Source organism: Drosophila grimshawi, unplaced genomic scaffold (genome assembly GCF_018153295.1).
Source record: "Drosophila grimshawi isolate 15287-2541.00 unplaced genomic scaffold, ASM1815329v1 contig_311, whole genome shotgun sequence".
Lineage (NCBI taxonomy): Eukaryota > Metazoa > Arthropoda > Insecta > Diptera > Drosophilidae > Drosophila > Drosophila grimshawi.
In genome coordinates, this window is record NW_025063098.1 from 23,710,838 (window position 1) to 23,724,010 (window position 13,173).

The following is a 13,173-nucleotide window of genomic DNA, read 5'->3' on the forward strand; positions in this document are numbered from 1 at the left end:
TCTGAGACGACAACAACAGAGTTAGCAAAACTGCTTAAAGTTTATTTTTCAGTTCTTTGGCTTCTGATGTCTTCTGGTGGTTTTTCAGTTATGCATGTAAAATGTTAAATGCAATGTCAGGCGCCAAAAACGTGCTCAAATAATATTCTGCATACCAAATAAAGCACAGTATTCTAATGGCTGGATTTTAAAATGCATGAGCCATGCCACCCTTAGTTACTTCCCTTGAGCCGAGCCAGTGAGTGTATGTATGTTTGCATGTGTTTTGTATTTGTGCCAGTTTATTTATTTGTGTTTTGCTTTTGTTTTGTGAACTGTTGAAGTTTATTTTCTGAGATTTTAATATGTATGAGTTGAAGATGAAGCATTTATGGCAAACACACACACACAAATAAATAGAGTCACAGATAGTAGCGGCTGTGTATGTGTCTAGCATATTTATGCAGGTTCTCAGGCTTTTTGAATTACAGACTTATTTTGGTTTTCTTTTTGGTTTATTTTTTTTATCTTGTTTTGGCACAGCTCTTCCGTAATTTCTTGGCTAACCGCGTTGGACTGAGTGTCTGACGCTTTTGCGAAGCATTTGGCATGCTCGACAAATTTCTACTGCCAAAACCAGTTTGACTAATGTAACTTACGTGTACAACATATTCTACCACCAAGCTCTCCAAGTATTTCCCTTCATAGTCCTGCTCCTGCTGCTGCTCTCCTAATAATGCAAAACACTTGTATGGCAAAAATGTAAGGCTACCAGATAGGGACTTCATTTTATATCACACACACACACACACACACTCACACACACACACACACACGCAGTACACCCTTACACCTACACACAGTGCAGCCCTTGTGCAGAATGTAGCACATTTTTTGCGGCTCGTTAAGTTAGCCTGCTGCCATTTGTTTTATGTTACTAACTCAATTTATGAATACCCCACATGCAAGCTTACACCAGACATTGTTCAAGTAATGTCAAATAATGACAGTCAAATATATTGCCAAGTGCATGACAATGGATACAGTGCTGCTCTGCTACGACTTTAGTTGTCCTCCATATTTAATATGCTATTTTGTAGATTATGTGTATCTGAATAAGCTGATTACAAATTTATAGTATCTTAAGCACAGATAAACAGAGCAAACATAATTATTTTAATTGCTCGAATTTCTTTTTTGCGGCTTTTATACTTAATTATTTATAGCTTCCCAAATCCAAGCCAATCTCTTGAACTGGTGCCAAGCTTTTAAAAACCTTTGCGGCATTTTTTTTGTTATTCTGCAACCAAATGTATGTCTTCTGTAACCGCTTTAATTTGATTTTTAATTAAAGAAAATTTTCCAACTCTGATAATACATTAAAAGCACCCGCATAATTTATGGCAAACGAGGCTAAAAATAATGACAATTACTCGCGAAAGAGTTGGAAAATGTTGCACGTATATATATAAAATATATATAGTAATATAACTTACAAATGTAGATCATAAACATACTGTAAAGAAGAAGATAAAGACCCTATTTTTAGTGCACATCTTTTTCAGAATTTCAATTAATTGTCAAATGGCCTTCAAGGCGAACGAAATAATTTCCGCACCTGTTTGATTACAATGCTAATTGCAATTCGTAACAATTCTGTCAAATATCGGTCGATAATGGCTAATTAATATTATAAGATGATTTAATGGCTGTGTGTCATGATATGCTGTCTACGAATATAACACACAATGCCACTAAAAGCATAGTAGAGTTGACGACATCCGTATCGATTGAGCATTACCAAGCAAAATTTTAAATTGGCATTGAGTTCTAATTTGACGGTTTATTTGGGCAACTTAAGCCGCAAACGGGTTCATGACCATGCAGCTAAGCGCTCAACTGGGTATAAAACCGACACGTTGTTTGCCAAACAGCATCAGTTGCAAACAAGTCAACAAACCAAACTAAGCCAAACACAACCCAACGCAACCCAACCAACTCAACTCAAATCAATATGAAATTGCTCATCTGTTTGTCTCTGTGCATTGCCGCCGCCCAGGCTGGCCTATTGGCTGCACCTGTCACCAGCTATGCCGCAGTGGCTCCACTTGCCACCTACTCAGCTGTTGCTCCAGTTGCCACCTACTCGGCCATCGCGCCCATCCGTTATGCCGCTGTTGCCGCTCCTCTCTACAGAACACCTGTGACCACTTATGCCGCTGCGCCCGCAAGAGTCTACACAGCTCCCATTACAACCTATGCGGCAGCTCCCATTGCCAGCTCATTATGGAAAAAGTAGAAGATATAAGTAGCATATTTGTATGGCCTGACATTTCTATCAATAAAGCAATAAAAACATAAACACCAAGATCAAATGTACACTCTAAAAGATTATATATAGTTTGTATATACTATTTCCAGATTTTAAGCCGAGCCAGATAATTATGTGCACGGAAATTAAAGTATTTAAAACTCTGCAGACTCTTAAATAACTTTTTTGTTTGCTAGAAAAGTTGTTGAATGGAGCTGGGAATACAACTTAGTTGTATATTTATAAGAGCAAGAGAAAGTGCAATTTAAATTGAGAGATTTGCGAAATTTTTATATTCCAAAAGTAGCTTAAATTTATATATCAATCACATTAATCTGAAAGGAACCGAGTATTGCTATTATTTAATTACAACAATTGTACAAAATGAATACCACAATAAATTCCATTGACCTTCAGCGTAAATTTTGATACTTTATAGGCAATCTCTCCTACGAGGACGAGTATTTTTCCTTGCGTGCCTGCGCCGCTGCTTAACTCAATTGATGTTTGCTTATTTTCTTTATCGCAAAAGGTTTCTTTTGACGTTTCCGTTTCCGCACAGCACACAAATAAACATGTTCGCACACACACGCAAACAAGCACTCACATATATGCGCCGCCTGTCTGACATATCCTGGCCATGTTATTCCTTGCGTTTTACTTGCTCATTACGTGGGCTTGCCAAATAATTAGAGTCAGTTACCCACTCGTCTGTCCTTAATTGACAGGAGCCGTTTCGAAGAATTTTTGCTAATAGCAATTTTGACTGTTTTGGCATTAAAATATGCTCTCCTGTTCACAGTTTTAACGTGCACTAGACACGTATCCTGAGTTGGATGCTTTCTCGTAAACTTTCAATTTATCTGGCATCTTTTTGAAATAATTTCTCAAAGCTGATGGAAAATTGCAAAGATAAGCAGCAATGCATATTAAAGAGGTATTAACACTCATCAGTAAGTCAATTGACTGTTAAATTCTCAAGGATATTCACAAAGCTTTGGCTTTGGCTGGGTTTAGGTCTCACGTTGCCAAACATATTGAGGTATAGACAGGTTTGCTTTGGCATTTCGTTGGTCTCAACTGCCACTTATTTATCACTTGTGTCCTCCTATTTATCTTGCTGCACACCAACATAAACAGCAGCAACAAGAACAACAACAACAACATGAACATGGGATTATGTTTAATGATGCCGATTTGTTTGTTTAGTGGAAAGAGGAAACAAGTTAAGAGGCTTAAAGACGCTACGAAATTAATTTCTAAAATGTACAGAGTACGGGGGAAAAAGGATTCAAATGTTAGGACGTAATTAAAGTCTTTGATTCGTTGAAAAAAAAATATGTAAACGCATCGAATACATTGCAGATTATGAGGCTTAAAGATTTTGCGAAATTAACTTCCAATTTGTACAGTATATCGAAAAAAGGGGGATTCAAATGTTAAGGTAAAATAAAAGGCTTTAATTTGTGAACTAAACGAAAACTGATTAGATTAAATACTTATTAAAATGAATTTCAAAAATGAAGTCCATCCTTAATACTTGTTTCTACAAATAAAATCCTTTATATTATTATGTGGTTGCATAAAATTACGTATATTTTGTGTATATATTTTTTAGAGTATTCGTTTTCAATTTGCTTTGCATTCTTAAGTAAAATTGTTATTTCAAATCACACATCAAATGAATTGCCTCTTGCTCTTAATGATTACGTATTACAAAGTTCTAACAAAATTATTCTTATTATTATTATGTATGTTAAGATTGTGTACTACTGTGTGTATTATATCATATTTATTCGATTATTAAACATTACGTGCAACAACTTACAAATTAATATCACTATAAATGCACAAAGATTATATAGTTTTTTTTTAATGTTGTTGTTTTTATTTTTCATCTTCCTTTAGACGGACACCGTGAGCTGGGATCGTGTGAGAGTGAGCTGGGGGACGGCAAAAAGTGAAAGTGAAAGCGCAAAAAAAGTTTAATTAGAATTCAGTATGAAAACTATTAGCTGTATCGATCATCTTTGATTGCAGAAATATTTCAGCATTGTCAGTCATCTGTAAGGAAAGCCAAAAGTTTAACAAAAATCAGAACGATTACTTTTCTCAATTACTGATGCTGCTGACCTCCTTGAGTGTAAGCAGTTCGTCTTTGTTCTCATCACACAAGCTGAACAGCGTGGCCGCCTCCTGGAGTGCATAGCGCGGCGTCTTCGGATTCACATAGTTAAGGAGTTCACCACGATCGGCCTTGCCATCGTGATTCTTATCGATGATACGCTTAAACTCCTCGCGACGCTCCACCAGTGTCTTTGAGATTAGCGACTTGCGCAGCAAATCCTCATCATCATCGACATTTAGATCGGAGAACTCCTCCAGGGTCAGCTGATCATCGCCATCCTGATCGAACTGACGCAACAAATCATCAACCAGCTCCAGCAAATTGGATACACTCGATTCCGGATGCCTGAAGCTCAAATATTCGTCAATCGTCAGTGTAAATAAATCTGTACGCGCCGCCTCCGACCAACGGGCCTTATCACGCATCATATCCTCGCGCGCCTTACGATTCAGTGTCGTGTGCCTGATCTCGTCGTGCTCATCAATATCCGCCTCTGTCATGCCATGTTCACGCAGAAAGAAACGATGATACTCATCCCAGGTGATTAGTCCATCAGCGGGTGCGATGTCCACCCGGCGAAACTCTCTCGCATTGTTCATAATCGCAATATCGATATGCTCGACAATCCGTTTGTTTATGTACTGGCCCAGCTCTTGTATGGACAGTCGGCCGTCATGATTTCGATCCGCTCTGCAAATAGAACAATTCCAGCAAAACTTAAGATTGTTATTGCCAATCACATACATATTTGTTGAATGCTCATTGATTTTTATTTCATTTATTTCATATACGAAAATATCAATTTTCAAACAATCTTTCACAGCTGTGACAGATTTATTAAATACGTTTAAGTACCTATCGATATACATTTATTTTAATGGAATGCTTTGAAAATAAGTTAGAAACTGGTTGGGCGTATATATAACTTGTGCCTATATAAGCGTGAACACCCATTTTCCTCACTGTAGATTGTTCATTTTCCGGTCGCCAATGAATGTGCATATTTTTGAAAGTGAGTTCAAAGCCGATTGGCTGGAAAAAATACATACACCATTAATTTATTTTAGATCGCTTTTTTCCTACATTGTATATTTTTTCTTTATTACAAACTTAGCCTAGTCAATAAAAAGAAATATATTGTTGATGCTGTTATAAACAAGAGGCAGCCTTATGTATAAAATTGTATGATATTTAAATAGTATTTAAATAAAGTATGCTTTTTTGACAAACTGTAAATATGTTCTTGAAGTATTAAGTATCAGTATCAGAAGCGTACTGTTTAATGGGGAACGGCTTGTCGTCGTGTAGACATTAAAATCCAATTAAACTGACCGAAAAATGTTCTGATAATTGCGTGTATGACATTAATAGCTATCATTTGTGGCTTTTGCATTCATATTTTATTACAACAGTGTGGTCGTGACCACGTGCTTGGTATCCTGCATATTGGCGAGTGTCATTTTAAGGGGCAATTAAATTGTGTGAAACTGCAACTGCGACGACAACAGCCCCATGTTGACAATTGTTATAAATTTTAATTGAGCACCTCCCCTCTTTCGGTTGTCTGGCACTGACAATTCGGTCACCCACACCGAATTGTCGTTATCATGAAACGCGGCTGCTTAATGTGGTGCCCGAGCATAACAATTAGGGCACTCGTGGCATCACCCTTTCGCTGGTCGGCACATTGATTTAGGACTGCGCAAAAGTGCCGCAATTCTGTTGCCACTGGGCCACCAAAGAATGCCACAAACAAGCGCAAAAGTTGCATGCAGCACGCAGCACTAGTTTAGCAACATGGAAAACTAGAATCACGACTAAACAACTTTCAACAGAACTATGGCAACTACGTGTGGTAAATATGTATACATATATCTGCAGACGCGAGTTGACTTTTGAGACTTGCAAAATGTTGGGTGTAAGTCTGATTTATTTGAGAGATCGCTGGGAGTGCTATAAATCGTTGTTGCATTCATTAAAGGAACACAGTCGAAGATATGTTCCCCAGTTTATCTTTCAGATTTGTTATTTCTACCACAACATGTTCTTTTGGCACGTTTGTCAGAATTACTATCTGTGCGAAATCTAGGCACAATTTTATTTACGGCGCAACTTAAACAACTATCTGATTATATATGAAATATTCACCGCAATTCGTTTACAAACACATGAAATTTCCTTTCAGTCGTGTTGGTCTTCACTTTCTAGCATTTTAAAAGCATTTAATGTATTTTTGTTCCTAGCACAACTTTGACACAATCCTATTCAAAGCGTTCTCAAACCAAAGATCTCGTTTCACAAAATCTTTGCTGTCTCATAAAAAAATATATCTACCAGTTGCAATTGGCAAAGGGAAAACCGCAGGTTTATGCAAAGTGCATTTTCGCCTAGAAACTAATCTCACGTTCTCGTCCTTGTTCTCATCCGCTTCTCTCAGCTTAATCTTGTTTCTCAACAAAAAAGAAAAGCTAAAAAAAAATTGATCTGAAGGTGTGACTAGCAGATGTCCTGTAGCGATAGTCTTGATTTACTTTAGTTTATAGTGAACATTTTTGCAGCAATTTTATAAAATACATGCATCATAAATAAACCTCACCATCCAGTCAAATACATTAAAAAATTTTAAGTAAGTTAGATCTGCAATTGGGTTCCAGAAATGATGCATAAATTGGATTATCTTTAATCTCTAATATTGACGCACTGGGCTCTTCATAAATACATAATCATTATATAATCGCAACTGTTTCTTGTACAATTTTATTAGACCCTCTCAGTAAGGATTTAATGGGTACTTGGAAAAAATTTTAAAAAATAAACGAAAAAATTGAAAGAATTAAGTCTAAATGAAAAACTTTTCACCCAAAGTGTGCGTAGAAAATGCGAAAGAGCGCAAAAGCAAAACAGATTTTTTCCTACAATTTTTTTCTATGCATTTCGGTTTGTTTGTTGGTTTTTTATTTTCCGAGGATTTGCGCGCTTTGCGCCCTTTGGGTCACCGAAACACAAACTTCAACTGGCAGGGACCACAACGCACATAGATTTTGAAACGGATGAGGAACTGCTGCTGGGGCGAGGAACAACCAACAAAAGTTTTGCGGAAGGAAACTAACTTGAAATCGCTTTAGTTGCCAGTTTATTTATTTAAGTTCTAATGCCCCAACTATATGCTAATGAAACCACTGTGCGGTGCAGCCACCACAACCCTGGCCCCATCCTCATCCCCTAGCGCCGAAAAGACAAACGCAGACACAACAACAAATGAAATGATCCCTTAGATACGCATTAACACACCCCTTGCCACTCATTTGGCCATTATTTCGGCGGTTTGTTAAAGTTTAGTGTGGGGCCTATTGACAACGTTAATAACTGACACCTGTTTTTGGGCAATCACATTCCTGACAACAATTCCCAGCCAACAGCACACAGTGAATGTTTTGGCCAATGAGTTCATATTATTCAGCAGGCATACCAACAGCTTAGGGCTTTTCTTAGAAATCAGTCTCAGTGTGGTGGGGAATCGTACTTTTAAGATGCCCGAAGGGATTTAATGGTACACAAACTCTACCAAGTGCTTAAGTGAATGAAATTTACAAAATTGCTCTGAAGAAAATTGCTTTTCAAGGCTGCTGAGATTATTTCTAGTACATAAAATGTAAAGGCATATTCTATACACACATATATATTAGCAATACAGTGCCTATATTAATTGAAGAAAATAGGCTTAAGCTTTAAAGTAAAATAGGACATATGCTGTTCAATAAAATAACAATTTTACTTATATAATATGTTGATATATCAGACAAGTATTAAATGTATGCAATTTTGTTGTTCGGAAGAATCAATGACTTCCAACGTTGTATAATAAAATCATATTAAGTGTAAGTAGATTAAATTGAGAAGCTGCTCAATCAAATCTATTAAGAGATTATTCCTTAGAATCATCAATATGAAATATATTTACCAATTGTCAGGTTTGAGAACATTTATTGGTGTCAAAATGCCGAATTTAAATTGATATGCCTTTAAATGTTCGGCGTATTAAAGCTTAACTTAAGGACCATTATAAAAGTGGAGACGGAGGCAGTTACTTTTATATTTATTTATATGCCTGAATACACATAATTGCTCCCAAGTGTGCAGCCGAAATCGTTATAGAAAGTGCTTGTAATTACTTTACCCACTATATATGGTTTCTTCTCTCGGAAATTTGGGTAATTATAACCAAAGTGTGGGGTCATGCAAAACTTTACCAAATTCACTCGATGTATATATGTATGTGTCTTTATTTGAGCTGAAAAGTTAAAATCATGCAATTTAAATTGCAATTTCATAGCTGCTGCGCAATCGACCGAATAATTGCTAGACACTTTGAGTATTAAAGCAACTTAAAGTGCTTAGTTTTGGAGACACCAATCGAAATCCGGCAAAATAGCAAAAGCCAAATACAACAACAAAAAAAAGTTTTCCAACATCTGCAAAATCTAAAATGCACTCCAATATCAAATTTATTTTTCTCCCTTTTGACCAAAAAGTTTGGCGAACTGGAAGAAAGAGGAGACACAGATAAAATACGTCAGCAACGGCAATATTTTGATCTGAGCTTATTTCAATTCAATAAATATTAAAATCGAATTTCCGCATTGCTCTGCTTAGCTATGATGAATCTGATTGCAGCTGCTCTCAATAAGGCCATCGGAATGGCATTTATATTAAATGCCGTTGGCGGCTATTCTCGCAGGACAGGCAAGGATGGTATTTATACTTAATCAGAATTAATGATAGCTGAGCTGAATGTGGCATGCAACGTTTCAAGCTGCTAATTGCTTGTGTTTGCGTATATCAGACTGAGGATTAAATATGAAACACATATTGCACGCATGCCGCTGCCGCTGCTGTGGAATTTGTCGTTATTTTGATTATTAACTAGATACGAATAAATACAGGGCAAAAAATGTAACAATTTAATTAAGCTTAATTGTATTTAATTAAATCATTTGATGATTTAAATTGTATATATATCTTCATAGAATATAAATAAAATATTCGCAAATACGCATTTAATATGAACTAGTTTATGGCACCAAAGCCAATCCCTTGATAACCTCTACATAAAAATCAATTTGTCTTGTGCGGTGGTTGTTGGCAACTTTTATATATATATATATATATATGTAGCTAACACCGCATCGCGACAATCAAGGGATTAATAATAAAAAATATATATGTTTTTTTGTTGTTGTGGCGGTTCTCCACCGATATGTGGCACACACGGCCTACAAGCTTAAGGGTAGTTGCTCATACGTCGAGTTAGCCCACACGCCGTCGATATAATCATATTAAAATATTTTTTTGGTGCTTATCCCTAATATATTGAATAAGTTTTTCGTTTGTTTGTGTATGTATAGATGATTTGTTGTTGTACAGATGATGGGTTACTTTTAAAAACGGCTATATAAAAGTTAAATACAGATTAAGTAACACCAATATCAACATGGCTAATATTGAAACTCTTCTGCCTGAAACTCTTTTTTTATTATATTAATTTAATTTAATACAATAACTAGTCTCTTGCTCCTATTTCGACTTTCGTCCTACATAATTAAATTAAATTAGATTCAATTTAATTGGACGAAATCACAATAATTTATTTCTAAATTTTCTATATTTATAGAGACTTCACATCACATATATTTTATTAAAATACATACTAGTTGGTCAATAAAACAAAATATATAAGTAATAATGTTTCTTAATCACCAGCGCTACAACATCTGACCTTAAACGTCGTTAATCATTCGCCATGTTGGCCAAAAAGCCTATTCATAAGTGCCTCATTCACAATTCCTGTGGTTTATCTGGCAAATAAATAGGCTGCCTACTAAAATGATATATAGATAACGAAGGAAACGAAATATTTTAAGATTTATGCGAGTAAGAGGAGATTTTTTCCATTTGAGTGGATTTATTTAAATACTTGCGTCAGAAATGCCTCACAGCATTTTTCCCTTAAAGTCTAAGCTCATAACAAAAATTCTATTGGCCTCAATTTGCGACTGTCATCACGTGCCCCAATCAATAATTATGATTGCCACTCGTTGGTCCTTTAATCCGATTATCCAGCGTCCAATCACAATCACTCAAAATAACAAATCGCGTTTTGTGGGCCCCAAAAAGCACCTTTAGACCACAGCAACATCCGTCAACTGCTGTTGCTGTTGCTGTGGCTGTTAAATCAGCAAGCTCATGTCAAGCTTGTTGTCATAAATTTCACAATTTGTCGTACACACAATTATGGCACGCACTGTGATGGCCCAATTTAATGGCATAGTCGCAGAATCTCCCTCTTTTCCATCACCAATACTCCTACTCTCTCTATCTCTCAATCATTCTCACTATCTGTAACTATCTCCCTTTCTCTTCCACTGGCATGCTATCTATATCATTGTGTGAACAATTGCCGAGGGGCTACAATGAAAAAGCCGCCAAACTAGCACCAAATTATCAGCCAAACTGTGCAGCGGAACTGTCAGGAGAGAAAAGAGCGCCCGCGGAGACCATGGAGAGCATGGAGAGCATGGAGACCATGCCCATTGCACTCCACTCTGGGACGTAACTTACCGTTTGAAAGCTTTGGCAAGTATTTGCTTCTCGTTCACATTGCTGGCCGTTAATATAACTGTTTCGGGCTGTGGCTGCGACGACTTACTGCCACCGACGCCTCCTCCTTTTTCTCTCTCGACACCCACTGCATTAGCAGCTATCGGCTGCAGTTTTCGTTGCTGCTGCTGCTGCTGCTCCTTCGTCTGGGCATTACCCACTACCAAATTGTTCGTCGTTAGCTTTTGCTTTGGCGCTTGGTGTTGTTTTTGCTGCTGTTGCTGCATTTGTTGCCGTTGTTTGTGTTGTTGCTCCAATTCCTCAGGCTGATGTTGCTGCTGCTGATGCTGCTGCTGGTCGCGACTATTACGGCCCTCATTGGGCAACGACTTGGCCAGAGTTAGTGTCTGAGTAAGCTCAATGGAGCTGTGCTGCTGTTGTTGTTGCTGCTGTTGTTGTTGTTGCTGCTGCTGTTGTTGTTGCTGCTGGTGTTGCTGCAGCTTGTGGCTGGTGCTGTGCAATATGAGGCCAATGAAAAACATATAAAACAAAATGGCGCACAATGTCGAGCAGCGCAACCAGCGGAAGCTCTTGCTCAGCTTGTTAACGAAAGTCATTTTGTGGCCGCCACCGGACGTTGGATTGCTGCTGCTGCTGCTCCTAATGCTGCTGCTGCTGCTGCTGTTGTTGCTGATTTCTCTACCATCCACAAGAAGTTGCTCAACCTTACCCACTCTCAGGCTCAGACCCCAGAACGCAGAACGCCTCCTCAGCTTACGTTGCGTGTAATTTGCAAAAAATTTTTGTTGCCAGCCGCTTCCGCTCTTGGGTGATTCACAGAGAGACAGAGACAGAGAGAGACAGAGAGAGAGAGAGAGTGAGAGAGAGCAGGGAAAGATTGTGGATTCTAGTTGCTGCTTCGTGTCGCCACGTTCACTGATTCACCAGCGATTGTTGTAATTGTTGTTGTAATTGTACATTAATTGACTTTTATGTTGCACAGGCAGCTGGCAGCTGGCAGCTTGGCTGCAGCGAACGTTTATTCTTCCACGCTCAACTTGGTTACGCCCACACACCCAAGTTTCACTTGTTCACGAACTGTTGCCCGCCGCCTCCTCGATGCTTGTTAACCTCTAATACCAATTTGATGTGCTACTGCTCCTTGCCGCTCCTCGCTACGCTCCATTTCCATCCATTTGCTGTTAACGCAATTTTACATGATTGTTACAGGCGTTTCCATTATGCATTCAACGGCGCATTCCAACTGATGCTAAGAGAAGAGGAACAGAGTTAAAGTGACTTCATTAAAGTAAATTGTTAAGTAGGCTTGCTATATTTGTGAAATAATATATATAATAGATGAGCTTTGAAAGATAATAATTGTAATCTTAAAACTGACATAAACAATTCTATTATTAATTTATTTGTGGTTTACTCGCTTGAAACTCCACTTCTAAATCTGAATTTGATCTTGAACTGATTTATTTGATTTAGATATTTAGCGGTGTTTATTTTTGGCACTATTTAAGCCATGGTTAACTATTCGTACTTCATCAACTCCATTCAACATGCAATCGCAGACAGTTCTTTTAATGATCGCTTTTGCAAACTGTAAAGCTGTAAGCAGCTTTGATGGTAAGCTCCAATCCAAAAGCTTTTAATGTGCTTTCAACACATTAGCTATTTTATCTTGTTTGATTATACTAAAGACAATCTGCAAGAAAATTAACTTTAAAAGCTCTGATTAAAACTGTATTTAAGTCTGTATTAAAAGCATGCAAAGTATTTCTTATTCAAATCCAACTTAAATCAGTATTTGATTTTACAGAACTCTTAAGCTTTCAGTTCAGTTAAGATTACTCAAAGCTTGCTATCTTAAAAGTAATTAATTCTTTTAATAAACTTCCATATCCATTAGAGCTTTCAATTACTTTTGTTGCTTTAACCCACTAATTGGCCCCTACTGTTTTGGCCATTGTTATGCCTCTGGGCTCATCCATTAGGCGACCAAGAAGCAAATTAGAAAAGCGCATAAATTCACTGAAGATTTGCTTTTGCGAGATGAATGAGCCATGGGACAGTCATTAAACAGTCCCACAATAATGACTGACATTACGACGAGCACTAAAAATCAGTCGTAAAACAGATAAGATGAGAT

At 37.4% G+C, this 13,173-nt stretch overlaps 2 protein-coding genes across 2 annotated transcripts; one reads left to right on the forward strand and one right to left on the reverse strand.

Annotated features, from left to right (window-relative positions):
- The first annotated feature begins 1,904 nt into the window (after positions 1-1,904).
- LOC6568317 (pupal cuticle protein C1B) lies at positions 1,905-2,278 on the forward strand. The gene has a single exon (XM_001994630.2). The coding sequence runs from the start codon at positions 1,994-1,996 to the stop codon at positions 2,276-2,278; it is 285 nt and encodes a 94-aa protein (XP_001994666.1). The 5' UTR covers positions 1,905-1,993.
- A 1,582-nt stretch (positions 2,279-3,860) lies between these two features.
- On the reverse strand, positions 3,861-12,285 carry LOC6568266 (45 kDa calcium-binding protein). Its single transcript, XM_001994629.2, has 3 exons — positions 11,037-12,285; positions 4,424-5,108; positions 3,861-4,354 (listed from the first exon to the last, which is right to left on the reverse strand). The coding sequence occupies exons 1-3, from the start codon at positions 11,630-11,632 to the stop codon at positions 4,280-4,282; spliced, it is 1,356 nt and encodes a 451-aa protein (XP_001994665.1). The 5' UTR covers positions 11,633-12,285; the 3' UTR covers positions 3,861-4,279.
- Between the last annotated feature and the right edge of the window lie 888 nt (positions 12,286-13,173).